The sequence below is a fragment of the Cladophialophora psammophila genome (genome assembly GCF_000585535.1).
Source record: "Cladophialophora psammophila CBS 110553 chromosome Unknown aczJe-supercont1.35, whole genome shotgun sequence".
Classification (NCBI taxonomy): domain Eukaryota; kingdom Fungi; phylum Ascomycota; class Eurotiomycetes; order Chaetothyriales; family Herpotrichiellaceae; genus Cladophialophora; species Cladophialophora psammophila.
The window spans coordinates 270,611-290,913 of record NW_006912956.1 but is presented as its reverse complement, the minus strand read 5'-3'; the positions used below and the strand labels follow the sequence as shown (position 1 = coordinate 290,913).

Below are 20,303 nucleotides of genomic sequence, written 5' to 3'. Positions count from 1 at the left end.
GGACTGGCGAGGCTGCGAGGCTGCGAGGCCGCAGGTTTGTCACATGGCGAGCGACGCATTGCTTTTCATTCCGAGATTTTTATAGCAGGACCCAACTACCTTGCTCCATGAAGGCTATCCGTGCATTCAAGCGGAAATGCCAGCAATAGGCGGGTCGTCTAAAGTAGGCTTACGGAATGTCATACCCTTGTGCTTGTAGATTGTACATTTTCTCGTCGACACATTCCTCCAACCGCCTAGAACTCCCACCCCACCGACGCCATGCAGTAACCTGAGATGCAGAAAGACAAAAGACAGCGTGGATACCAGTCAGCAAATTATGCCTTCTCTTTCCGCTTCTTCTTCTTCTCTGACTTTGATGTGTCGGCCTCGTCTTCCACTCGTTTTCGTTTCTTGGACCCCTCAACCTCACCGTTCGCCTCCTTTGCTGCAGCCTTCTCAGCCGCCTTCCTCACCTTCTTCACCTCCTTCTTCGAGACCGCTACAACCGTGCCATCCTCTTGAAATTGGATCTCGCCCCGCGCTAGCTTCCTCTTGTATCTTTCCACGCTCAATCCACACTGGGCAGCCAAGGCTCCGATCTTATCCTCGTGGCCAGCCGTTGCCGCCTTTTCTGCCTGGACCTTCTTCTCTTTCTTGGCAGCCTTGCGAGCAGCCTTCTCTGCATGCTTCCTTTCTTTCGCAGCTTTCTTGGCTTCCTTTTTCGACAAGCCATTGACCCCATTGACAGCAGACGGCACAATGGCTTCGACCTCTGCGCTAGCTATTGATTCATCAGGTTGGGACTCGGCATCATCGTTATCTACCTCGCCGTCCTCTTTCATGTCCGCATCTTCAGGAATCTCTTCCACGAGCTTCTTTTCCTTCTTGGATTTCTTCTGCTCTTTAGCTGGAGCCTCATCACCGGCCAACCCATCGGCATCGGGGTTGTATTTCCGTGCCTCCTTAATCTCCCACTTCTTTGGTTGTGGTGTGGTAGTCACGCCATTGGGGCCAATGGCGACTCCCCGAGGTTTGAGCGGTTTGCCCTCCATAGCGGCTAGTTTGCGTTCTAGGTTCGCTCGCGCTGATAAACCAAGAGCGGCCTTCTCATCTTCGGGAATATTGACTTCATCGTCTCCCCAATCTTGCAGCGCATCTACTCTTAGCCCGAGTGCAGCTTTGGCAGCAAGCACTCTGGCCATCTTGCCCTTGTTTCTGCCAGTGGCTTGGCCAATCAAGGATGCATGATAGATGAGACCATATTTAGGGGTGTCGTGCTTTGTCTTCAGTGCGCGGAAGAGTGCCTTCTCAGCTCCGAGGATTTGTATAGTACTCGCCGGGCTTTTGGATAAATTCATCAGACTGCCAGCATGGGCTATGAGTCGGGCACCCACGAGATCACCGACAAGGGTTGTTAGATTGGGAGCGATGGCCATCATTCTCGCCGAAAGGTAGCTAGCAAGCTGTGTGCGGTATTCTGTGAACTGAACCACCTGCTCGGCCAAGCTTTGTATGTTCTCCAAATCTTCGTCTGTGATTTCCGTTCCCATTGACCTGTCAGCGGCCGCCTTGACTGCGGCTTCGATTTCTTCGGGCAGAATCTCGGCAAGATCGCAGTTCTCCCAATTGGTGCGCATACCCATTTTCAATACCACTTTAGCATATGCGAGATTGTCGTTCAGAATCTTTGCCATCTCCGGGAAATGCCACCCGTACCATTCTTTTACTCTCATGGCATACGTATTCAGCTCTTTATCCAAATCGTCCAGTAGACCAATTGCTTGTACAATCATGACATCAATCTTGTCCGGGGAGAATTTAAGTTTGTGTCTGGCAAGAGAGTGTGAGAGGCCGAGGGACATCGTCTTGACATCTTCTGGCAGTAGACCGGGAATAAGAGAGGGCAGGTATTCTCGAATGGCTCGATAGAGGTCGGCGGTGGTAGAATCGGCAACGGCTTTGATCTCCAAGCCTGGAATCTTTCCAATTGCGTTTCCCAGTTTCGGATCTGCGACAGCGAGAGAAATCTTCTTCTCTTCCTTTAAGGTATTCAGGAGCGACGAAAGTTTCGGTGTGACCTTGCCTTCCACGATCGCGGCTGCTTCTTCAAGTGCTGCGGCAGCGCTGTCGAATTTCTGGAATTCCTTCAATTTGAGCATAGAGGTCACATTTTCGACGCTGCTCAGTTCGGAAGCGAGATCGTCCCGCTTGAGGAGTTTCTTGTCTTTGGCCTTGAGCAAGGCATAACCCGCGGAGGTCTCGGTGAGGATAAGGAGAGTCATTGTGAGGATATGCGCTATACGCGCTTCTAAAATTTGTGGGAGATATTATGATACTAGATGTGCCTCGAAAGCAGTATGGAAAAGCTCTCCAAAATTTCGCGAACCTCATCTGCACAATTTTTGCGGAGCGGGCCCACTATTGCCAAGATTTTCTCCATAAGGCAAGTGCGGCGAGAGCATTCAAGCGTTTTCCGCCTGTTGAGCCATCTCTCCTTTCAGCACCATCGTCACTACAAGTGACCAAGCCCAGAGACCGAAAGAGTAGCCGAAGCACTTGGAATACGATATTATAGTTGATTGTAGCATTACCCCGGTGAGTACATGGTTATTCTCGACCTCAAAGACCCATTGGCTATGGCTGTCCCTCACCAGCCGACCACAGCTGGTCGATTTCTGCCTCCGGATCGTGTCCATATGCCCACTCAGTCAAAACGGGGTCACTCCACTGATTGGGGCTTTCCTTGACCTCTGCGCCTTCCAACTCCGCCTTCATTGCTTCATCACGAGCTCGCTGGACTGGTCCATCCGGAAGATGTAATATCAAGCCGTGTCCGTAACTGGCTGCATGGACTTTCTTCACTCGAGGTTTGCGCGATTCTTCCCACTTTGACATTGCTGCAGGAAGGTCTTCTTTCGACTTGACGTGCTTCAATGTGGCCGCCAATGCAGCAGCATCTTCCACGGCCATGGCCGCTCCCAACGCCATGTACGGAACCATCGCGTGAGCCGCGTCGCCGGTTATCAAAAGTTTGCCGGACTCAGATGACCAGGTGTCAGGGATGTCTATGCAGTTGATCGGCCAGTCTATCGTTGAAGTCACCATCTCTAGGAGTCGCCTCAAGCTTTATTTGAGTGGTAACAATCTCACGGTCAGCGCATTTCGGTGCCAAAGGTGAGCATTTTGCTGTGGGAAATGGACTTACCATGGATCCCACCCAACATAATGTGACCTCATTTCCTCAAGTATTCGAGACAGAGGCTGCTCCGTCGCCTCTTTGGGATTTTGCGGATGAGTAACAACCAAGTTGAAGCGTTCTCCTCCAGCTATGGCATAGCTCATCACGTGTAGGTCGTGCCCGACCCTAGCGCCAAAGTCAGCACACGTATATTCTCGGAATTCTGAACATAGTGCTCAAATATGTCATACCAGAGATGCAGATTCGGCTGTTCGACAATCCATTTGGTCAAAGGATCTGCCCTCATATCGGCGACAGCGATCGTTCCTCGATATGCAGAAAGCCCATGGCCCCAAGGCCCTTTGTCTTTTGCGCTGTTGAGTTCTCGGCGAGCCGTTGACTTTAGTCCTGCGGCAGTCGGTGTCAGTTGTCAGGCCACAATTCCTAATTCGATCTGGTGTCTCACCATCGGCAGCAACAATCAGATCCGCCTTGATCAGGTTGCCGTCATCAAACGTCACTTCGCCATTTTGCGTGTCGTACTTCTGCACCCTTTTGGACAAATACACAGGAACACCCAGTTCGACCGTACGATCATGCAGAACCTCGTGCAAATGTGCTCTATGGGTCACGTAGTACGGCGAGCCGAATCGTTGCTCGCTCTCTGGATTGAGCTTGGCTTTTCCGATGATGGATCCATCCTCCCAACGCCGCCAAAGAAGGGCTGTGGGCTTGACAGAACGACGTTGTAGAGCAGGACCAAGTCCCCACGAATGAAGGATGCGAGTCGAATTTGGAGGAATTTGAATCCCAGCTCCAACCTACAGGTTCCCATGAGCTAATGGAACCTAACCACTTCCTTTCGAAGGGCTACAAGACAGACGACGCCAAATCAGCACGGTGGAGAGACTCACCTCACTCAAAGCGGAAGCCTGCTCGTAGATGGACACCTCATGGCCCATCCGAGTCAAGGCAATCGCATTTGAGAGACCTCCAACACCGGCCCCGATAATAGCAACTTTCAGTTTCGCCCATGGATGGTCCGTTGTTCCATTCGTTCCATTCGATATTCTTGTTTCGCTCGTATTTGTCGTGGGTGCAGCTGGTTTGCGCGACAGTTTGCTCTTAATCGGCGTCGGAAATGATAATTCCTTCTCCTTACGGAGACGACGGACAAAGTTGTATGATCCTGAAGGATAATCAGGTATCTAAAAGAGGTTCCTTGCGTTATTGTCCCCGTCCGAGGAAACCTGCATGTCTGACCGACCGAAGGGATACGGACGCACCTCTATTTTGTCTAATTCCACGTTCATCTTGATCCTTCAGTTCTCTTCGAACCTTTTGGTGTTGTTGCAGTAGTGTCTAGTTTGCTGCCGTTCCTACCCTTTTCTTCTATCTGGGCGATATTACTAGTTATGTAGCGACAGGTCCAGCAACATCGTCTGCTCTATCCCGACGTGGCAGCCTCTGCAAAGAGCCTCGGATCGCCCGAGCAGAAGAACAAGGACCATTTCCGGGCGCCAAACGGAACCGCCACGCGCAATGACGCGAAGATTCGTGTCAGCGAGCTTTCCCTGCATCTAGTTCATGAGAGTTACAAATGGCCGCTTGGCAATGACCTGCAAGTCGTGAGATCCTCGGCCGCCACCCGATGCTTACACAACAACCTCCCACCATCCGGGATCTTTGGGCAACAATAATATGTTGCTTCCCACGGAGAACCCACCCGAGCTTTGCGCTCCTTGCACAGCGCAACTTAGGCATCTACCCATAGAGAGGGACCAAACAAATTCCCTACCATCGACCTCGTACGCTGTCGGCATTGCGGTCCTTCCCTGGCGGAACCAGTAGGGGGCTGCCTGCAGCCGCTTTCAATGCGAGAGAAATCGAGTATTAGCATATTAGCACCGCTGGCCCCTTTGAGAAGTATTGCAAATGTATAGCTCTGCTTAGTTGATAAAGGCATTGGCAATGCACTTACAGGAGGACCTACAATGTACACCCTAAGTTCATCCAGCTACGTACCCAATTCTGATCCAAGCGAGAAGCCCTAACACGCTGGACATGACACATATGCCGGTAAATCTGCAGCAATTCTTAACAGAAAAATTGACATATTGACCGAAGATGGTTACAGAGGGACGGCATGTGCCCTGGCATTTCCACTGCGCAGATAATAACTTCTAGAAAGTGATATGCTTGATGTCTATTCCCCGATAGAGTACATCTTCAGGCGCTCAAGCAGGGGTCTATCTGACAGCACGAAAAGATAGGAATCCTGCTCGCTGTCCGCTGTATGCATGACGCGGCTCCAAGCGGGCACGACGAAGGTGTCGTGCGGTCCCCAATGCACCGTCTTCATGGCCCCGGTCGCAGTCGTGATCTCGGTTTTGCCGGAGCCTGCGTGGGCATGGTAGATGTAAGAGCAGGTGTCTCTCCTGGGCGTCGACTGTTGTCCTGCTTGCACCTTCTCTGCATGTGCCCCCAGAGTGTCTGAGATATAGTGGCCCGAGGGGTTCCGGTAATGCTGGAGTGCCCAGGGAGCGGCGTCAGCGTCGAGCCTTGCTTTCATTTCTTCCCAGGGGAAGCGAAGAGCGCTATTTGGTGCTGGCCTGGGATTGATGACAAAAAAAAGAAGTCTGTTAGTGCTTTGGCTTCTCTTTCTTCCGTCACAGAGTCGAGTAGTGAAGATTGAGAGTGCTCAACACCCGCGGTACTTACTTGCTCGGATATCGACTCTCCTCGTAAGGTTCAGCGAAGTGAGTCGGGAGTTGATGGTATAGAGGAAGGTCCAACCCATCCAGCCAGATCATCGGGCCGGTACCTTCATGGCCGTGGTCATGCCATTGCCATTGCGGGGTCAAGATAACATCTCCTGCTTCCATATAAACCTTCTCTCCTTCGACTGCGGTGAAGCCACGAGTTCCTTCAATGATGAAACGCAGAGCGAACGCCCGGTGGCGGTGAGCAGGTGCAGTCTCGCCTTGATTGATGAGTTGGAGACCCGCGTAGATGGAGTCGGTAGTGAATGGTGCTCCTGAGGATATTTCTGATTAGTATAGACTGCCTTTTCCATGCCTGTTCTCGGCCACGTGGAATATAGGAATCTCACTCAGCGCAGGGTTTATGAGCATTAGAACGCGTCGCTCTGCTTCTTCGCTGGTCACAACCTTGCCGGCCTCCAGCAAAAGCGGGCGTAGATCGTTGTACCTCCACACTGAAACTTCCGCCTTGCGTGATGGTTGTGGAGTGACCATAGCTCGCATTGCCGTCCAAAGGGGTTGGACATGCTGTTCGGGGAGTTTTTGAAGTAGTGTTTCTGCCGCGTTCAGAACCGTCGTGTCGAGAGTTGCCGTGCTCGTTTGCGTGAGACTCATGTTGGATAGCATACGACTACTTTGTCACGAAAAGCTTTCTGCAACAAATCAATCTGAACACTTCCAAGGATTAAACTCATTGCCTTGCTTAAATTAAATATTCATTGACTTTTCATCGATCCCAAGACACGCGCGCATTCATTTATCCGGCCTCCGAAATAGCAGAACCGTGTTCGGCAGAAGATCCGAGTCCATTTCATCTTAGTTCGGTTCAGGCCCGCCGACCGGGTGCATGGAAAATATTCTGGTGATTAAATTGGCGATCATGACGACTATGACGACTATGACGATTATGATTTTGAGAAGAAGTAGTTTGTGAGCGGAAAGAATGGAGGTGTGGCGAGGAAGTCTGCAGCCTTTGTTCGTGTCAAGTTCTAGTCACTGTCAGCCTCGCGGGGTAAGCGAGACTGGCGTGCGTTTCATCTTCCTTTCTTACTACATGAATCTCAACTTGTTCTTGAGGCTCCCCAAGCCACCAATCTTCACCTCTACTTCATCTCCATCGGTCAAGTACTTTGGTACTTTCATCCCAAGAGCCACACCTGCAGGGGTGCCCGTCATAATCAATGTACCTGTCTCCAGCGTTGTCCCCTGGCTGAGAAATGATACGATCTTTCTGACTCCGAACAACAAATCCGAGGTCTCGGAATCCTGTCTGACCTCTCCGTTGACCAACGTCTGCAGCGATTGTTTGTCGGCGGCAGCCAAAACCTTGGGAGATACGATCATGGGTCCCACTGGTGCAAACCCATCAAATCCCTTGGAGAAGCACCATTGAGGGACATTGCCAGCGTATTTGGGATCGCGTTGCCATATTCGGCACGACAGGTCATTGCCAGTGATGTACCCTGCTACGTAGTCCAGCGACTCGGCCTCAGTTACGTCGCGCGCTGTTCGACCGATGACAATTGTCTGACTCGTGTCAGTCAGAAAACAACAGCTTCTCTCTCTCCAGGATTATCGACGCATAGCGCGTTCCATACCAATTCGCCTTCATAGTCCAATGTCTCTTGGGCAATCTTGGGAATGGGGATTTCAGCGTCAAAAGACGCCAATGATGTGGAAGGCTTGATGAAAAGGGAAGGGTATGGCGGCGGAGTGCGACCACCCTCCTGAACTGTATGGGGGTTCCCTCATCAAAATCTATTGCCCTTGGCTAGGATGTTGATCGACGCTACTCACTATGCTTCATATAATTCAGGCCAATACAGCGAATTATGGGCACTTGTTCTCTTATGATGGGGCTCAAAAGCTTCTCAACCGGCGCAATCTTGCCCGTGGCTTTCACTCCAGGCGATATTATCGAAATGGGGTTCCCATCGCCTTCGATGATATGGGCTTGTAGCTTTCCCGCCGCTGCAATTGAGACTACGTCAGTCGGATCGCTCCCTTTGGGGAAGATGGCATCGCCATAGTATATGTTGTTGTTGCTTTGGAAGCGAATGAGATGAGACCAAGTCGCCATGGTTGCTTGTGCTTGATGTGGAATTTACTAGGGTGCTTTGGATCCGGAACAGATCAAATTGCCAGGGAAAAGAGGCTGCGGTTCAAACGCGTTTGACTACCTTAAATTTATTTTCTTCTCGGTCCGCTTCTTCTCCCATTGTCAAAGCAGCTTCGTGGCAGCTACAATGCTCCGGCGTCGCCCGAAGTCTCGGGTTATGTCCGACAATGAGAGTCAGTGGTGCTCAATATCACTCATACCTACCTAGGTATATTGAAACTGCATCCATATACAAGGAAATGAGTGCACAAATCTTAAAGTTCCTCCATCTATAGCAATTGGGCATAATCTGTGACTTGACAACCTTTTCATTCGCACAAGCATTTTTGGAGGATTTGCTCCCAGGGACGACTGCACCGAACTCTGGCAGAAAGGACAATGCTCTTGAGTCAATGGCTTTGGCCGGATCTTTTCCAGACAGAAATTTGTTCGATCATGCCCGAAAGTGGCTTATGAAGAGCGCATAGTTGATGGCGAAGTAGCGTGGCTCGAGTTGAGGGGCGGGCTGGGGATAATTCCTGCAGATGCGGCGCAAGATATTGAGAAATTCTCTCAGTATTCTCTCCTCTCAACTGAAAGAAGTTTTGTCGAGATTAGCTCTTCGTCGGACGCTCACTCTCGTTCCTTATCAAGAGTAGGGTTTGTTTGAGCCTTTTCTGGCATGGGACGCTGTGTATGACTAACTTGGTAAAGTTGTGGAATTTCTTGCCCTGGTGACTGGATCTCCTGCGAAGATTGCATTCAATGTATATCCCTCTGTCATGCCCTCGCCTGAGGCCCGAAGTCAAACTCAAGCACCAACCCTAGCTTGAAGCATTATGATTGGTAGGTCATCCTGATGTCGATGCTAGAGATCGCTGAGGACGCAGAACCCTACGTGCCATATTGAAGTGCATCAAGCATTGCTCCGCAGCTGCTGGAACACTTCATCGAGATGCTCGAGGGAATGCCCGTGTTCCTCTGAGCTATGAAACACAATCTTGACCTTTCTCAGCGAGCAACTGCCGCAGAGCACCTTGTTGTGACGATTTCTGCCTCAATAGGTTGTGCAAAAGCAGTTGACGTTGTCTATGACTGCTGAACTTTCGGATGATTGACTGGGCGCTGGCTGGCTGAGGCACTGCGATGTCGGAGGGAATTTAGTTTGATAATCACTTGTTCCAGCAACATACGAAGAGTTCCCGGGTCGCGCCCGAAGTTTCCTCGCCGCATAACGAATCCCCAAGGCTCCTTCCCCTCGTTCTTGGGGTTATCCTCGGCATGCGCCCGAAGATTAATTCCCCAGCCTTGCCCCCAGAACTCGCGGATGAGGATATAGTCCATTGGCAGACTATACCAGATATCTTACTGCCTGTTTATTTTATCAGGCTAGTCGCTAGCATAGAAAATATCCAACCAAACGTGGACATGGCGGACAATAATAGACCAGTGAGATGATTTCTTCGCGGCTATGTCAGTTGCAGGTTTGGCTAACCATTGTATTCACTGCCCAGACACGCATCGAGACGGATGCAATGGGGTCCATTGAAGTAGGCCCATATTCTGCAGCTCATGTTTGGATGAAGAATGCCCCTGACTTGAAGTTGCGCTACTGTTAGGTTCCATCTGACAAATATTGGGGCGCTCAAACTCAACGGTCAGAAAGCCTGCCTTTGATTGAATCCACTTATCCTCACATCTCAGTGGGTGCATAGCTCACTTCAGAATTTCTGCATCAACCAAGATCGCGATCGCATGCCGGCCTCTGTCATTCGTGCTTTTGGGATCATCAAGGGTGCTGCAGCAAAAGTCAACGTGAAGCATGGCGCATTAGGTGAGTTAGATATGGTTCTAGTTCTCCGCTTCCATACCAGGATGCTAGGTGAGATAAAATGGATAGGAAAGCTGAACAGAGACCTCGAGGCAGATGCTAGACTTGGGCATGCAATTCAGCAGGCAGCGGAGGAGGTAGCTTCTCTCAAACTAATAGACCATTTTCCATTGGTGGTTTGGCAGACAGGTTCAGGAACGCAGACCAACATGAACACTAACGAAGTGATATCTAATCGAGCTAACGAGATACTTGGTGAGCCGCTCGGTCAGAAAAACCCTGTCCACCCCAACGACCATGTCAACATGTCTGGCTCTTCGAACGATGGCTTTGCAACGGCTATGCATATTGCGGCTGTACTGGACCTGGAGGACCATTTGCTTCCTGTATTGACTAGCCTTCGAGATATCATGAAGAAAAAGAGCCAACAATTTGCCCATATAGTCAAGATTGGCCGAACTCACCTTCAAGATGCCGTGCCACTTTCACTTGGGCAAGAATTTTCAGGGTTCGAAAAACAATTAGAGCTGGGCATCCAGCGTGTGGAGCAAGGGCTGGAGGGCCTACGTTTCTTGGCAATGGGTGGTACGGCCGTGGGGACGGGTCTGAACACGTACAAAGGGTTCGATGAGGCATTTGCGGCAGAAGTCAGTCGACTCACGGGCAGACGCTTCTTCACAGCACCTAACAAGTTCGAGGCCATCTCGGCAAATGATGCCATTGTCTACGCTTCCGGAGCATTAAACACATTGGCTTGCTCCCTGTTCAAGATCGCTCAGGATATCCGTTTCGAAGGTAGTGGACCGCGGTGTGGACTGGGAGAACTTCTATTGCCTGAGAACGAGCCAGGCTCATCTTTCATGCCAGGAAAGGTGAACCCAACTCAATGTGAGGCGATGACGATGGTCTGTGCAAAAGTCGTGGCAAACCATACCGCCATAACTTTAGGAGGACTGAGCGGCCAATTTCAACTGAACGCTTTCAAGCCGCTCTTGATTTCTGACTTTCTGCACTCGGTCCGCATCCTGAGCGATGCCATGCGGAGCTTTGAACGGAACCTCCTGGAGGGGCTCCGTGCAAACGAGAAGCGCATCAGTTACCTATTGGGACAGAGGTGAGGCTCATAGCCGTCTCCCGGCCTTCTACATTTCAATAATGCACGTTTAACTGACATCTGGATAGCCTTATGCTCGTGACGTGCCTCAGCGGTAAACTGGGATATGACTTGGCGTCAAAGGTTGCAAAGCATGCCTATAAACATGATCTGACATTGAAAGCAAGTGCGCTAGAGCTCAATGCGCTGAGCGAAGAAGAATTCGATCTTCTTGTACGTCCCGAAAACATGATTGCGCCATCCGGTTAGCCAATTCAGAGATGATGTTGAACCAATCTAGGGCCATTAGTTGAATGATTGAAAAGGAAGAGAAGTTTTATCTGCGGCAGAAGAGGCTTCAAATAGCCTTGCACGTGCCAAGTTGCCGTAGAGCCAAGAGGTCTCCCACCTAGCCTAATTGGGATAATCCAACAGGTGAGAGCACAATACTGGGTGTGTGCACAGACAGAGGGTCACGGATTTGATGACTCTCGTGTGAGGTCAAAGAACATGCGTCTCTAAAGCTCATTTCTAATGCTCTCTTCCTGTTTGACCAGGCACATACGGACATATGCTTGAAAGAGGCGACTCCACAAACCCCGGCTTCTCCAGAACGCGGGGCGGGCTTGGCAGCTAGTGCCGATTTGAGCTCTCGGAACACGTCCGAGTTTCTAAATTCTGACTGTATCTTAACTTGATGCGACCTATTTTGCGAGCTGGTTTGAGCCGGTCCCCTTTCCACGAGGAAGCTCACCCACTTTCTAATATTGAAACTACTGGAAAACAGCTATTGACAAAATATTAGTGAGCAACTGTTGTAACCTCTCTTTTCATTGAAGCAAGAGGTTTCCGAGGCTCACTTGCAGGCGAGATGAACTCCCCAGGACCATCGGACCCAGTTGCGAGTGAAAGGTCCAAATCCGGAGCTGTCGGCTCCAGCCGAAGCAAAAAGCGTGCTTCGTCCAAGGCTCAGAATCCAAGCCTTAAGAGGCCGAAGATTGCGCTTGCTTGTGAGGAGTGTCGAGCGCGCAAGGTCCGCTGTGACGGAGCTCAGCCTGGTACACAGTTCCTCCCAACGTCCCATGTAGGACCTGCTAACCGTTCTCCAGTGTGTGGAGCTTGCCGCCGCTGTCGCAGAGCCCACCCGAATTGCGTCTACCCCAATAGGGGCCCATCTGGCGTTTCTGCAGAGTCAGTCAGAGCCCTGAATACGTCTTTAGTGAACAGAACTGATGAACGGAAAACCAGATACGTGACACACCTGGAGACCAGGATCCAGCAACTGGAAACCCTACAGCGCGACATAGCACGACCAAGCTCGCACCACGGCGATAATAGGTCAATCTTGAACCAAAACCTACCCATCATCGATCCATGCCCGCCGGTGGGTTCTGGGACCTGTCGCTAGCAATTATGTGGCGAAAGCTAATACTGGTCTAGCGGTCGCCATTAAATGTGGAGGTCTGCTCCAATACAGGAGATACCCACAGGCACGAAACTGTGCTGTCACCACCTCTGACTGCACCTCGTGAGCAAGATCATGTCGACTACAATTCATCCCCTTTCACTGGACGTGTCGAGGGGATCGACGGCATGGGGAATATAGGGACGACAGAGAACAGCTACTCCGAAGACACATCTAGCGCTGCCAGCTTTATGAAGCAAGTAAAGAGCGCCATGGCTGCCAGGCTATCTTCATCCGCACCCCAGACACTCGCGGTCTCATTCTACAATGAGATACCTATTCCGCGGATTGAGTCCAGGCAAAACCAGCACGATCAGTCGATTGCTGAACTATTTGTGCTTCCACCACGGCATGTCGCAGATGACATGATGGAAATGTACTGGAACGAAGTATACCTCCTCTATCCTTTTCTCCAACGGGAACGGTTTATGCCAGCCTATCAGAAGATTTGGACTGGCGAGGACCGGGAAACTGACCAGAGGTTGTTGTATTGTATTTTGAACCTGATCTTTGCAATCTGCTGCCAGATTAGCAAGAAGGAGTCACCCAGAGAGAAAGCTGCCGCCGCTGACGTCTTCTATAAGAGGGCCTTACACCTATTACAAGTCAATGTGATAGGCAGCGGTTCGGTTGAGCTTGTTCAAGCTCTTCTCATTATGGGTCAGTACCTTCAGAGCACCGATTGGCCACACAGGTGTTGGGTTGTCATTGGCCTCGCGATTCGTATCAGCCAAGGGTCTGGTCTACACCTTCGGCGGACGACAGCGAATGTTCCTCAGATCGATCGAGAGCTAGCCCGTCGGTTGTGGCACGGGTGCGTTTTTATGGACCGGATGGTGTCGATGACCTTAGGCCGTCCGATGATGATATCCAAAGCCGACGCATTGGTTGTACCCTTCCCTGAAGCTATCGACGATCGATATTTGTCACTCGAGCTTGGACAAGATCAAACACAACCCCAAGGCAAAGTCTCCATCGTTGAGTTCTTTGTTCAGTCGCTAAGACTCTACATAATCACCGAGGAGACATTGTCTTCCATGTATCCCCATGAAGACGCCGCCTCTTCGTCGACGCCACTTTCTCCTCTGGAAAAGCTCACAAACCTCGATTTCAACACGGTTTTGAGGATCCACACAGCCATCACCAAGTGGTACGACTCAGTGCCAGACACACTCAAGATTAATAACAACCATTCGCGGAGGTCCACCGAAGAGACCCATTCAAGGCAGGCAAACATACTGCGGCTCCGCTGTCTCCAGATTCAAATCCTCCTGTTTCGTCCGATTCTTTCGCTCTTGTTGGCTCAAGAAATCAGAAGCAAGGCAATTTGTCTCTCTATACCGGACTTGTGGCTGCCGCTCTCTATGGGGCTGATTTGCGTGAGGAAATGTATAATCAGTGCTCTCGAAGTCATCAATATCATCTATGAGAAGCAGATATTTCCGGGTTCCAGGGACATTGAACCTCTACCAGCATGGTGGTATCAGATCTTCTGTAAGCCCAAATCCAGAACCAAGGTGTTCAACCCTCAAGAGGCAAATTTGCTAATGTGTCGAAGTCATCTACAGTAAGCTCCATTTCAGTCTTCTAGCCCAACCATTCAGGCACAAAAAGTCTTTGGGTCAAACAACCTTAGATTTCATTCTGACTTCCTAGAATACCCACCCTTTCGCTTGCGCCCGCTATCATCTTTCCAGGAACCGTTATTGGCACAAATACCTAACACGCTAACTTAATACTACCAGCTGCTGCCACAGCCCTGATACCAGCACGCGTATATAGCTACGTCCGAGGAGATATTCCACTATCATCACTCGCCGAAGCATGGCGACGCTCACTCGAAGTCCTTCGCCGTCTCTCTCCACTGAGTCCCACTGCAACACGATGCCTGGCTGCCCTCGAGCTCCTAGACGAAGAAGTAGTTGCAGATGAGATACCCAACGCCAATCCTACCTCCAACAACCCTGAACAGGACGATGTGCGCTCATCTAACGCACCGCCTCCTCCTAATCTTTCTGATAGCAATATACAAAGGAACAGCACAGTGCGGCGAGATGCCCGCAACAGCCTTGAACCATCAGCTGACAACACCACGATAGCGGCGGCACCCTGGGAAAGTCACAACGTCCCACCGCAGTCGGAGCTTGTGCCTCCTTTCCCAGTTGAACCACAGCCCCAGCAGCAGCAACAGGAACAGCAGTGTGGCGTACACGGAGAAGTATTCGCGACAACGCTACAGATGCAAGATTTTACGTGGTTAGACTCCCTCCCAGCCGACCTCTTGGCGGGTGGCTATGATGATCTACCGGAGCTTTATCCAGTCGTATAGTTCAAGAATTCAGAGTGTTGATGTTTTAAGAGCGTTCCAGAAATCCTTGAAAATGGACAGAGCAGACAAGAGCTAGGACCCAATTCTGTCTCTATCTCATATATCTGCCCAGTGAGGTATGTCATAGTCATCTTTGGTTCCTTTCGTTTTCAGAATCTTGTTAGGATCGTGACTGTGTATCGTCACCGTCTCTTGCTTTGACAGCACCGCATGACTGCTCCGATTTTCTCGATTTTCGGATCTTTCCTGCTAACAAGCAATTAAATCAAGAGACATTCTCTCTTGGAACCTGCATCTTCCTCCAAACCCGAATACCGCGTAAGGCTTTGGAGTCGAGCTCCTGGACATGCTCCCTGATTTCGCCTTCACAACCTCTTAGTTCACGAGGAGGGCACGTTCAGAATCAGGCCACTTGGCATTCCTTAAAATTCATTTTTAAGTCACCATTTCCCTTGATACCCCATGAAAGAACTCTCGCAGAATCAGCATGATGAGCCGGCACCTATGTCTATGACATCGCGCCAAATTTGACCATGATGGTCTTGGGAAATGCCGTCCTGCCATCTGCAGAGTCCAAAGACGCGTCCTTTGTGACGATGTTCATCTTTGCAAGAAAAGAACATAATTGTCAGCGTAAATACCACAGACATACGAGGGAGAGAACCACCAACCTTGAACCGAAGAACTAGAGAGGGGATCAGCTTCTTGATCTCGAGTTCGGCAACGTGCCGACCCAGACATATTCGTTTTCCTGACCCAAAGCTCATGGACGCTCGTTCCATTGCAAGTCTCTTGTCCGAGTCCACAAGCCACCGCTCAGGTCGGAACTCCTCCACGTCTTCACCGTAGAGTTCGCGGTTGTGGTGGATGACTTTGGCCGCACTCCCGATCGTGGTGCCAGCGGGAATGTGTTTACCGGCGATGACAACGCCCCCTCGCGGAACGACCCGCTCCAACGGAATCGTGACGAAGGGATTACAGCGCATTGCTTCCTTGAAGACGGCATCCAGGTACTCGAGCTTATTTACTTCGGCCCATTGTGGCACTGGTGTGGAAAGCTGCGCGGCTTCAAGCTCTTGCTTCAGCTTTTCGAGGGAGGCAGGGTATTTCATCAGGCAGAAGAGAATCGTCGTTATGGTCACTGTCGTACTATCGAAGCCCGCCGAGATGGTCGAAGTCGTCATCAGAGCGATTATGTCGTGACCTATGGCCGGGTTCTTTTTGAGTGCGTCAACGTACTTTTGAAGGAGGTCTTTCTGCCCCTTCGTCTTTGCCGCTGGGGCCGATTCACGATTAGCCAGTCTGTGGAGTGCTTCTTGAACCCACACAGATGACCTCTTTGTGAACCAGTTGAAGAGTGGATGTTGGAAAATGAGGTATTCTAAAGTCGGGAATGCTTGCCATTGCACCCAGTGCGCAATTCTATCTCGGCTTGGGCTCACCATTCCCCAAACATCTCTCCTGTTCTTGAGGTGGCCCAGATTCTCATTGAAAGCTAACTGGGTGAGCATATCGAGCTGGAAGAATTGCATAGTCTTGAAGAGATCGAACTCGGGAACTTCGATAATGGTCTGGATGAGCTCCTTGACGGTGTCGTCGACATTGTGCTCGTAGTCGAGGAGCGTGTTTGTCGCAAATGCATTCCCAACTCCTCTCTTCAGAAGAGTATTGCCCTCCTCGTCTTGCATGTCGATCACGCTCCCGATTGACTTTCCACGAGTGGCGACCACCCGCAGTGGAGAGTACGAGTCGGCCTGAATCGCACCTTTAGAAATTGTTCTGCACACATGAGACCGAGTTGGGACTTGCCTTTTTGAACTCTCCATGGTTTGTGTAAATGACACTGACAGAGGCAGGATCGCTGACGTGAATCGTATTGGGACCAATTCGTACAAGAGGACCATATTGCTCATGAAGCTTGATGAGCGTCGTGGCTATGGTACCATAGTTCTGAGCATATGCTCTCCAAAGGTTCGTGAAACCTGCTAAAAACGGCCCCGGAATTGCGCTCAGCTTTCGGTATCTCCGGTAAAGCTGTAGAGGAATGATGAATAGAATGGCGGCAAGCACAATGGTCTGGATAGGTGAAGTCATCTTGGGTCATGCGGCAGTTCAGGCTTTTCAAAGCATAGATATCGGCGAACCACGCGCAACAGGCCTTTAATTAATGGCTCTTTATAGTTGATTTAGGGAGATTTGGTACCCTGTTGGGACCCCCTCGCTGAGTGGGTGATGTCAGCAAGTTCGGAAACGATCCGAGGCCGTAGAGTCGATCACGGAAGACCTGATCACGGAACGCCTGATGGGTGCCTGATGATTGACCGAAACGGAAGTAATGAAATCTCGGTATGCGCTTCGAGCAGAGTGATTTCTGGTTCTTGCCTTCCAATCCAGAGCAAGAGTATCTAGTGTATTACCCTTTCGGGAAGTCCAACGAGCGACTGAAGCTTGACAATGACAGTACCTCAGGCATTATTATTCGGAGTGAGCCATTGACTTATTTACTGTGTAAACATCCGTGAAAGACTTACTTGCAACTTAGACATGCAGCAGATGCAGTAGTTCCTGAGAAGCCAATCCAACCCATCTCTCATCCATGAGAGGCTCAAGATACCAGAGATGAAACATCGACTGCAACATTGCTTGTTACACCAGAGATACTAGAGCTCCGAGGCTTGCCATTGTTGTTGTTTTGCCTCTTGCTCTAGTGGCCCAAAGGCTTGCCTAACGTTTGTAAGAGAACAGTGTGATATACACCCCGTGAGTGATGACACGTTCGACGATGATCAAGGCTGTGTCCGGACAAAATTCAGAAGTGCCGCTGCCACAGTAAGGTACTCTTTCCTTGCTCGCTTCTTTTTCATGCTTCGCCCCCTCTTGGTGCACACACAAATAATCTTGATATGCCGAATGTTGTCGAGTCAGGTTGTTGATTGCATGCTCTTGGAACGACTCGGCCGAGAACCTACCTTTATACTGGCCCCTGAAGAGATGAAAAGTAGGCAGAAGGTCAGAATCTATGAAAACTTGGAATATCTCTTGTCCCATCGTCATCAAACCCGCCTGGCCGATGGGGCCATACTGGAGACTGTTTGAGACAGGTTCCTGGCAAGGGGGATAATAAAGTTTATGCAAGTGGTGTAAGTGTTGAAGCTGAAAAAGGATTTTTAAGCACCAACATCTGTTAGCTCCTGCAATCGAGTATTTAAAGACTAATAAGTTCGTGAAATTGAGGGTATGGTGAGTGGGAAGGAGGCCAATCTGGTGAGTCTTGCGCAGATATTCTTTGTTTGTACCCAAAGCGAGTATGACATCATTACCAAGGGGTATTGAAGCATACTCGGTACTAGAAAGTGCCTTTATCCCAGCTCTGGCGGGGTATTTTCTAGATATCAATAAAATTAATATTGTTCTATCCGCCCAGGTCAGGCAAATTGGACAGTAACAGTTCTAAAGCGCAATATTAAGCATTCGCCTTATTGCAGGCAATAAGACCTTGTCATCGTGATGTGGTGAGAAAGCTTAAACAGACGAATGATTAATAGAAATTGTTCGCTTAACTTTTTTGTACTAGTGCTTCGGTCGAGCTACAAATAAGGAACAAAGTACGAGGTAGCATTGGTAGTCCCGGTAGGCAGAGCAAGCTGTTGATTCGCTAGTAACTGGTTAAAATACCTTGTAGGCTGAAAAGGGCAATAGAGGTTATCCGCCTCGCCACCGATAACCGAGGTAATCTTGTCAACGTCATCACTACTAAACACTCTGACCATAGGGAGCGCCTTGGACGACACAAAATAGCTCAATAGGAATTTAGCTGGAATTTAACTGCAGTTCATTCAGCGACCGCAAAGGGCATAGTTTCTTCCTACCTGTCTTTTTGGGTATTCTTCAAAGGAGCTCTTTCAAGAATTGCAGCCTTGCGACCGAGGGTATCAACCCCCGTGTGCAAAATATATTATACGGCTCAGTTCCTCCTCATCGGGACAACGTAGCCGAGAACCCTCGGTTCCGTGTGGCAAAGATTCGCACCCTTTTCCGAGCTTCTGATTCAGAGATCTGCAATCAGTCCATATACTGCTAATAGCCAGCAATCCGTTATTGCCATACAAGATGAGCTCGCCCGCGACGAGAGGTGTGGCCTCACGCCATGACCTCGATGACACTGCCCTTGGGAAATATTTACAAGAAACGGACTCTGTACCTCCATTACAGTTGCCGGTTGTTTCGACAAAGATTGGCTATGGCCAAAGCAATCCGACGTACTACGTGGACGATGCAGCGTGAGTTTATGCATCAACATACCGCTTCGCTCATCACCGCTAATGCAGCACGCTCCAGTGGAACCCGGCTGATTCTCAGGAAGAAGCCAGCTGGGCAAATCATCAGCAAAGTCGCCCATCAGGTTGACCGCGAATTCCGGGTATTGAAGGCCTTGGGCACCGTAGAAGGATTTCCTGTACCGAAAGTCTACACGCTATGCATGGATCCTTCGATTATTGGCACGGCGTTTTACGTAAGATTTGTCACTTGCTGCAACAATTTGCGCTTCTTTCCTTAACTAATCGCCGCCCTTTAAATAGGTGATGGAATTCGTGAAAGGCAGAATATTCACGGACTACAGCCTGCCAGAACTATCGCCTTCAGAAAGGCGCAAGGCGTGAGTTGAGTTGTGCATCTCGCTACCACGCGCTGACTGAGTACCCTTTGTCCAGCTGGTTCTCTTTGGTAGAAACCCTCGCATGGCTCCATTCAATCGATCCATTTTCCATCGGTCTAAAAGGATTCGGCAAGACAACAGGATTCTACGCTCGACATTGCAATACTTTTACCCGGATCGAGGCTGAGCAGTCTAAGATCGAAGACAGCGAGGGAAAGCCACTAGGGCGAGCCCATGAGCACTACGATGAGATCATCGACTATGTGCGAGAGAATCTGCCCGGGGACCGCTACGCCATTGTACATGGAGACTATAAATTTGACAACGTGGTAAGCTCCTTCCAGAAAACCCAAAACTGAGTTTGCACATGTTAATATCTGGTCATATGCAGATACTCCATCCCACCGAGCCACGAGTCATTGCCATCCTTGATTGGGAACTCTCAACCATTGGGCATCCGCTGATGGATGCTGTTTTCGTCGTTGCATCCTTCTGGAATGAGGCATATAAGGCAACAGGTTCTCGGTCTTCAAGTTCTCTCTCTAAAGTCAGTGGTATACCCACAGCCGATGAGCTGATGGACCGTTACAGTGAGATAGTAGGATTCGATCCCCGGAAAGATGGGAACGGCAGGGATTGGGAGATTGCCAAAATCTTCCATCATGTACGGGGTAGTACAATTACCCATGGCATCCAAGCGAGGACGATCCGCGGCCAGGCAAGCAGCGAATTCAGCCACGTGTATTTCGAGTATACAAAATCAGGCCTGGATATAGCACTGAAGATCGTCCGGGAGATGAAAGCAAAGGAAGCATCTTCACCAAAGCTCTAGCATAGAAATCTGACATGGTGGAGTTTTAGAAGATAGAAATTCTTCATTAAACTATGAAGTAGCCTCTGGCCGTTGG

At 50.0% G+C, this 20,303-nt stretch overlaps 8 protein-coding genes across 8 annotated transcripts; 3 read left to right on the top strand and 5 right to left on the bottom strand.

Moving 5' to 3' along the window:
• Positions 1-317: 317 nt before the first annotated feature.
• A1O5_12638 (uncharacterized protein) lies at positions 318-2,264 on the bottom strand (the record flags this gene model as incomplete). Its single annotated transcript, XM_007753207.1, has 1 exon — positions 318-2,264. The coding sequence occupies one exon, from the start codon at positions 2,262-2,264 to the stop codon at positions 318-320; it is 1,947 nt and encodes a 648-aa protein (XP_007751397.1).
• A 352-nt stretch (positions 2,265-2,616) lies between these two features.
• On the bottom strand, positions 2,617-4,473 carry A1O5_12637 (uncharacterized protein; the record flags this gene model as incomplete). Its single annotated transcript, XM_007753206.1, has 6 exons — positions 2,617-3,106; positions 3,188-3,346; positions 3,412-3,568; positions 3,627-3,981; positions 4,075-4,368; positions 4,447-4,473. 6 exons carry the CDS (start codon positions 4,471-4,473, stop codon positions 2,617-2,619), a joined length of 1,482 nt encoding a protein of 493 aa, XP_007751396.1.
• An 893-nt stretch (positions 4,474-5,366) lies between these two features.
• A1O5_12636 (gentisate 1,2-dioxygenase) lies at positions 5,367-6,537 on the bottom strand (the record flags this gene model as incomplete). Its single annotated transcript, XM_007753205.1, has 3 exons — positions 5,367-5,772; positions 5,882-6,197; positions 6,273-6,537. 3 exons carry the CDS (start codon positions 6,535-6,537, stop codon positions 5,367-5,369), a joined length of 987 nt encoding a protein of 328 aa, XP_007751395.1.
• Positions 6,538-6,972: 435 nt separating this feature from the next.
• A1O5_12635 (uncharacterized protein) lies at positions 6,973-8,002 on the bottom strand (the record flags this gene model as incomplete). The annotated part of the gene is made up of 3 exons (XM_007753204.1): positions 6,973-7,449; positions 7,521-7,654; positions 7,720-8,002. The coding sequence occupies 3 exons, from the start codon at positions 8,000-8,002 to the stop codon at positions 6,973-6,975; spliced, it is 894 nt and encodes a 297-aa protein (XP_007751394.1).
• A 1,773-nt stretch (positions 8,003-9,775) lies between these two features.
• On the top strand, positions 9,776-11,214 carry A1O5_12634 (fumarate hydratase, class II; the record flags this gene model as incomplete). The annotated part of the gene is made up of 3 exons (XM_007753203.1): positions 9,776-9,854; positions 9,903-10,965; positions 11,034-11,214. 3 exons carry the CDS (start codon positions 9,776-9,778, stop codon positions 11,212-11,214), a joined length of 1,323 nt encoding a protein of 440 aa, XP_007751393.1.
• Positions 11,215-12,621: 1,407 nt separating this feature from the next.
• A1O5_12633 (uncharacterized protein) lies at positions 12,622-14,738 on the top strand (the record flags this gene model as incomplete). The annotated part of the gene is made up of 3 exons (XM_007753202.1): positions 12,622-13,903; positions 13,968-13,976; positions 14,155-14,738. 3 exons carry the CDS (start codon positions 12,622-12,624, stop codon positions 14,736-14,738), a joined length of 1,875 nt encoding a protein of 624 aa, XP_007751392.1.
• Positions 14,739-15,246: 508 nt separating this feature from the next.
• On the bottom strand, positions 15,247-16,832 carry A1O5_12632 (uncharacterized protein; the record flags this gene model as incomplete). Its single annotated transcript, XM_007753201.1, has 3 exons — positions 15,247-15,342; positions 15,410-16,503; positions 16,544-16,832. 3 exons carry the CDS (start codon positions 16,830-16,832, stop codon positions 15,247-15,249), a joined length of 1,479 nt encoding a protein of 492 aa, XP_007751391.1.
• A 2,016-nt stretch (positions 16,833-18,848) lies between these two features.
• On the top strand, positions 18,849-20,227 carry A1O5_12631 (uncharacterized protein; the record flags this gene model as incomplete). Its single annotated transcript, XM_007753200.1, has 5 exons — positions 18,849-19,018; positions 19,077-19,251; positions 19,319-19,395; positions 19,451-19,724; positions 19,787-20,227. 5 exons carry the CDS (start codon positions 18,849-18,851, stop codon positions 20,225-20,227), a joined length of 1,137 nt encoding a protein of 378 aa, XP_007751390.1.
• Positions 20,228-20,303: the final 76 nt, after the last annotated feature.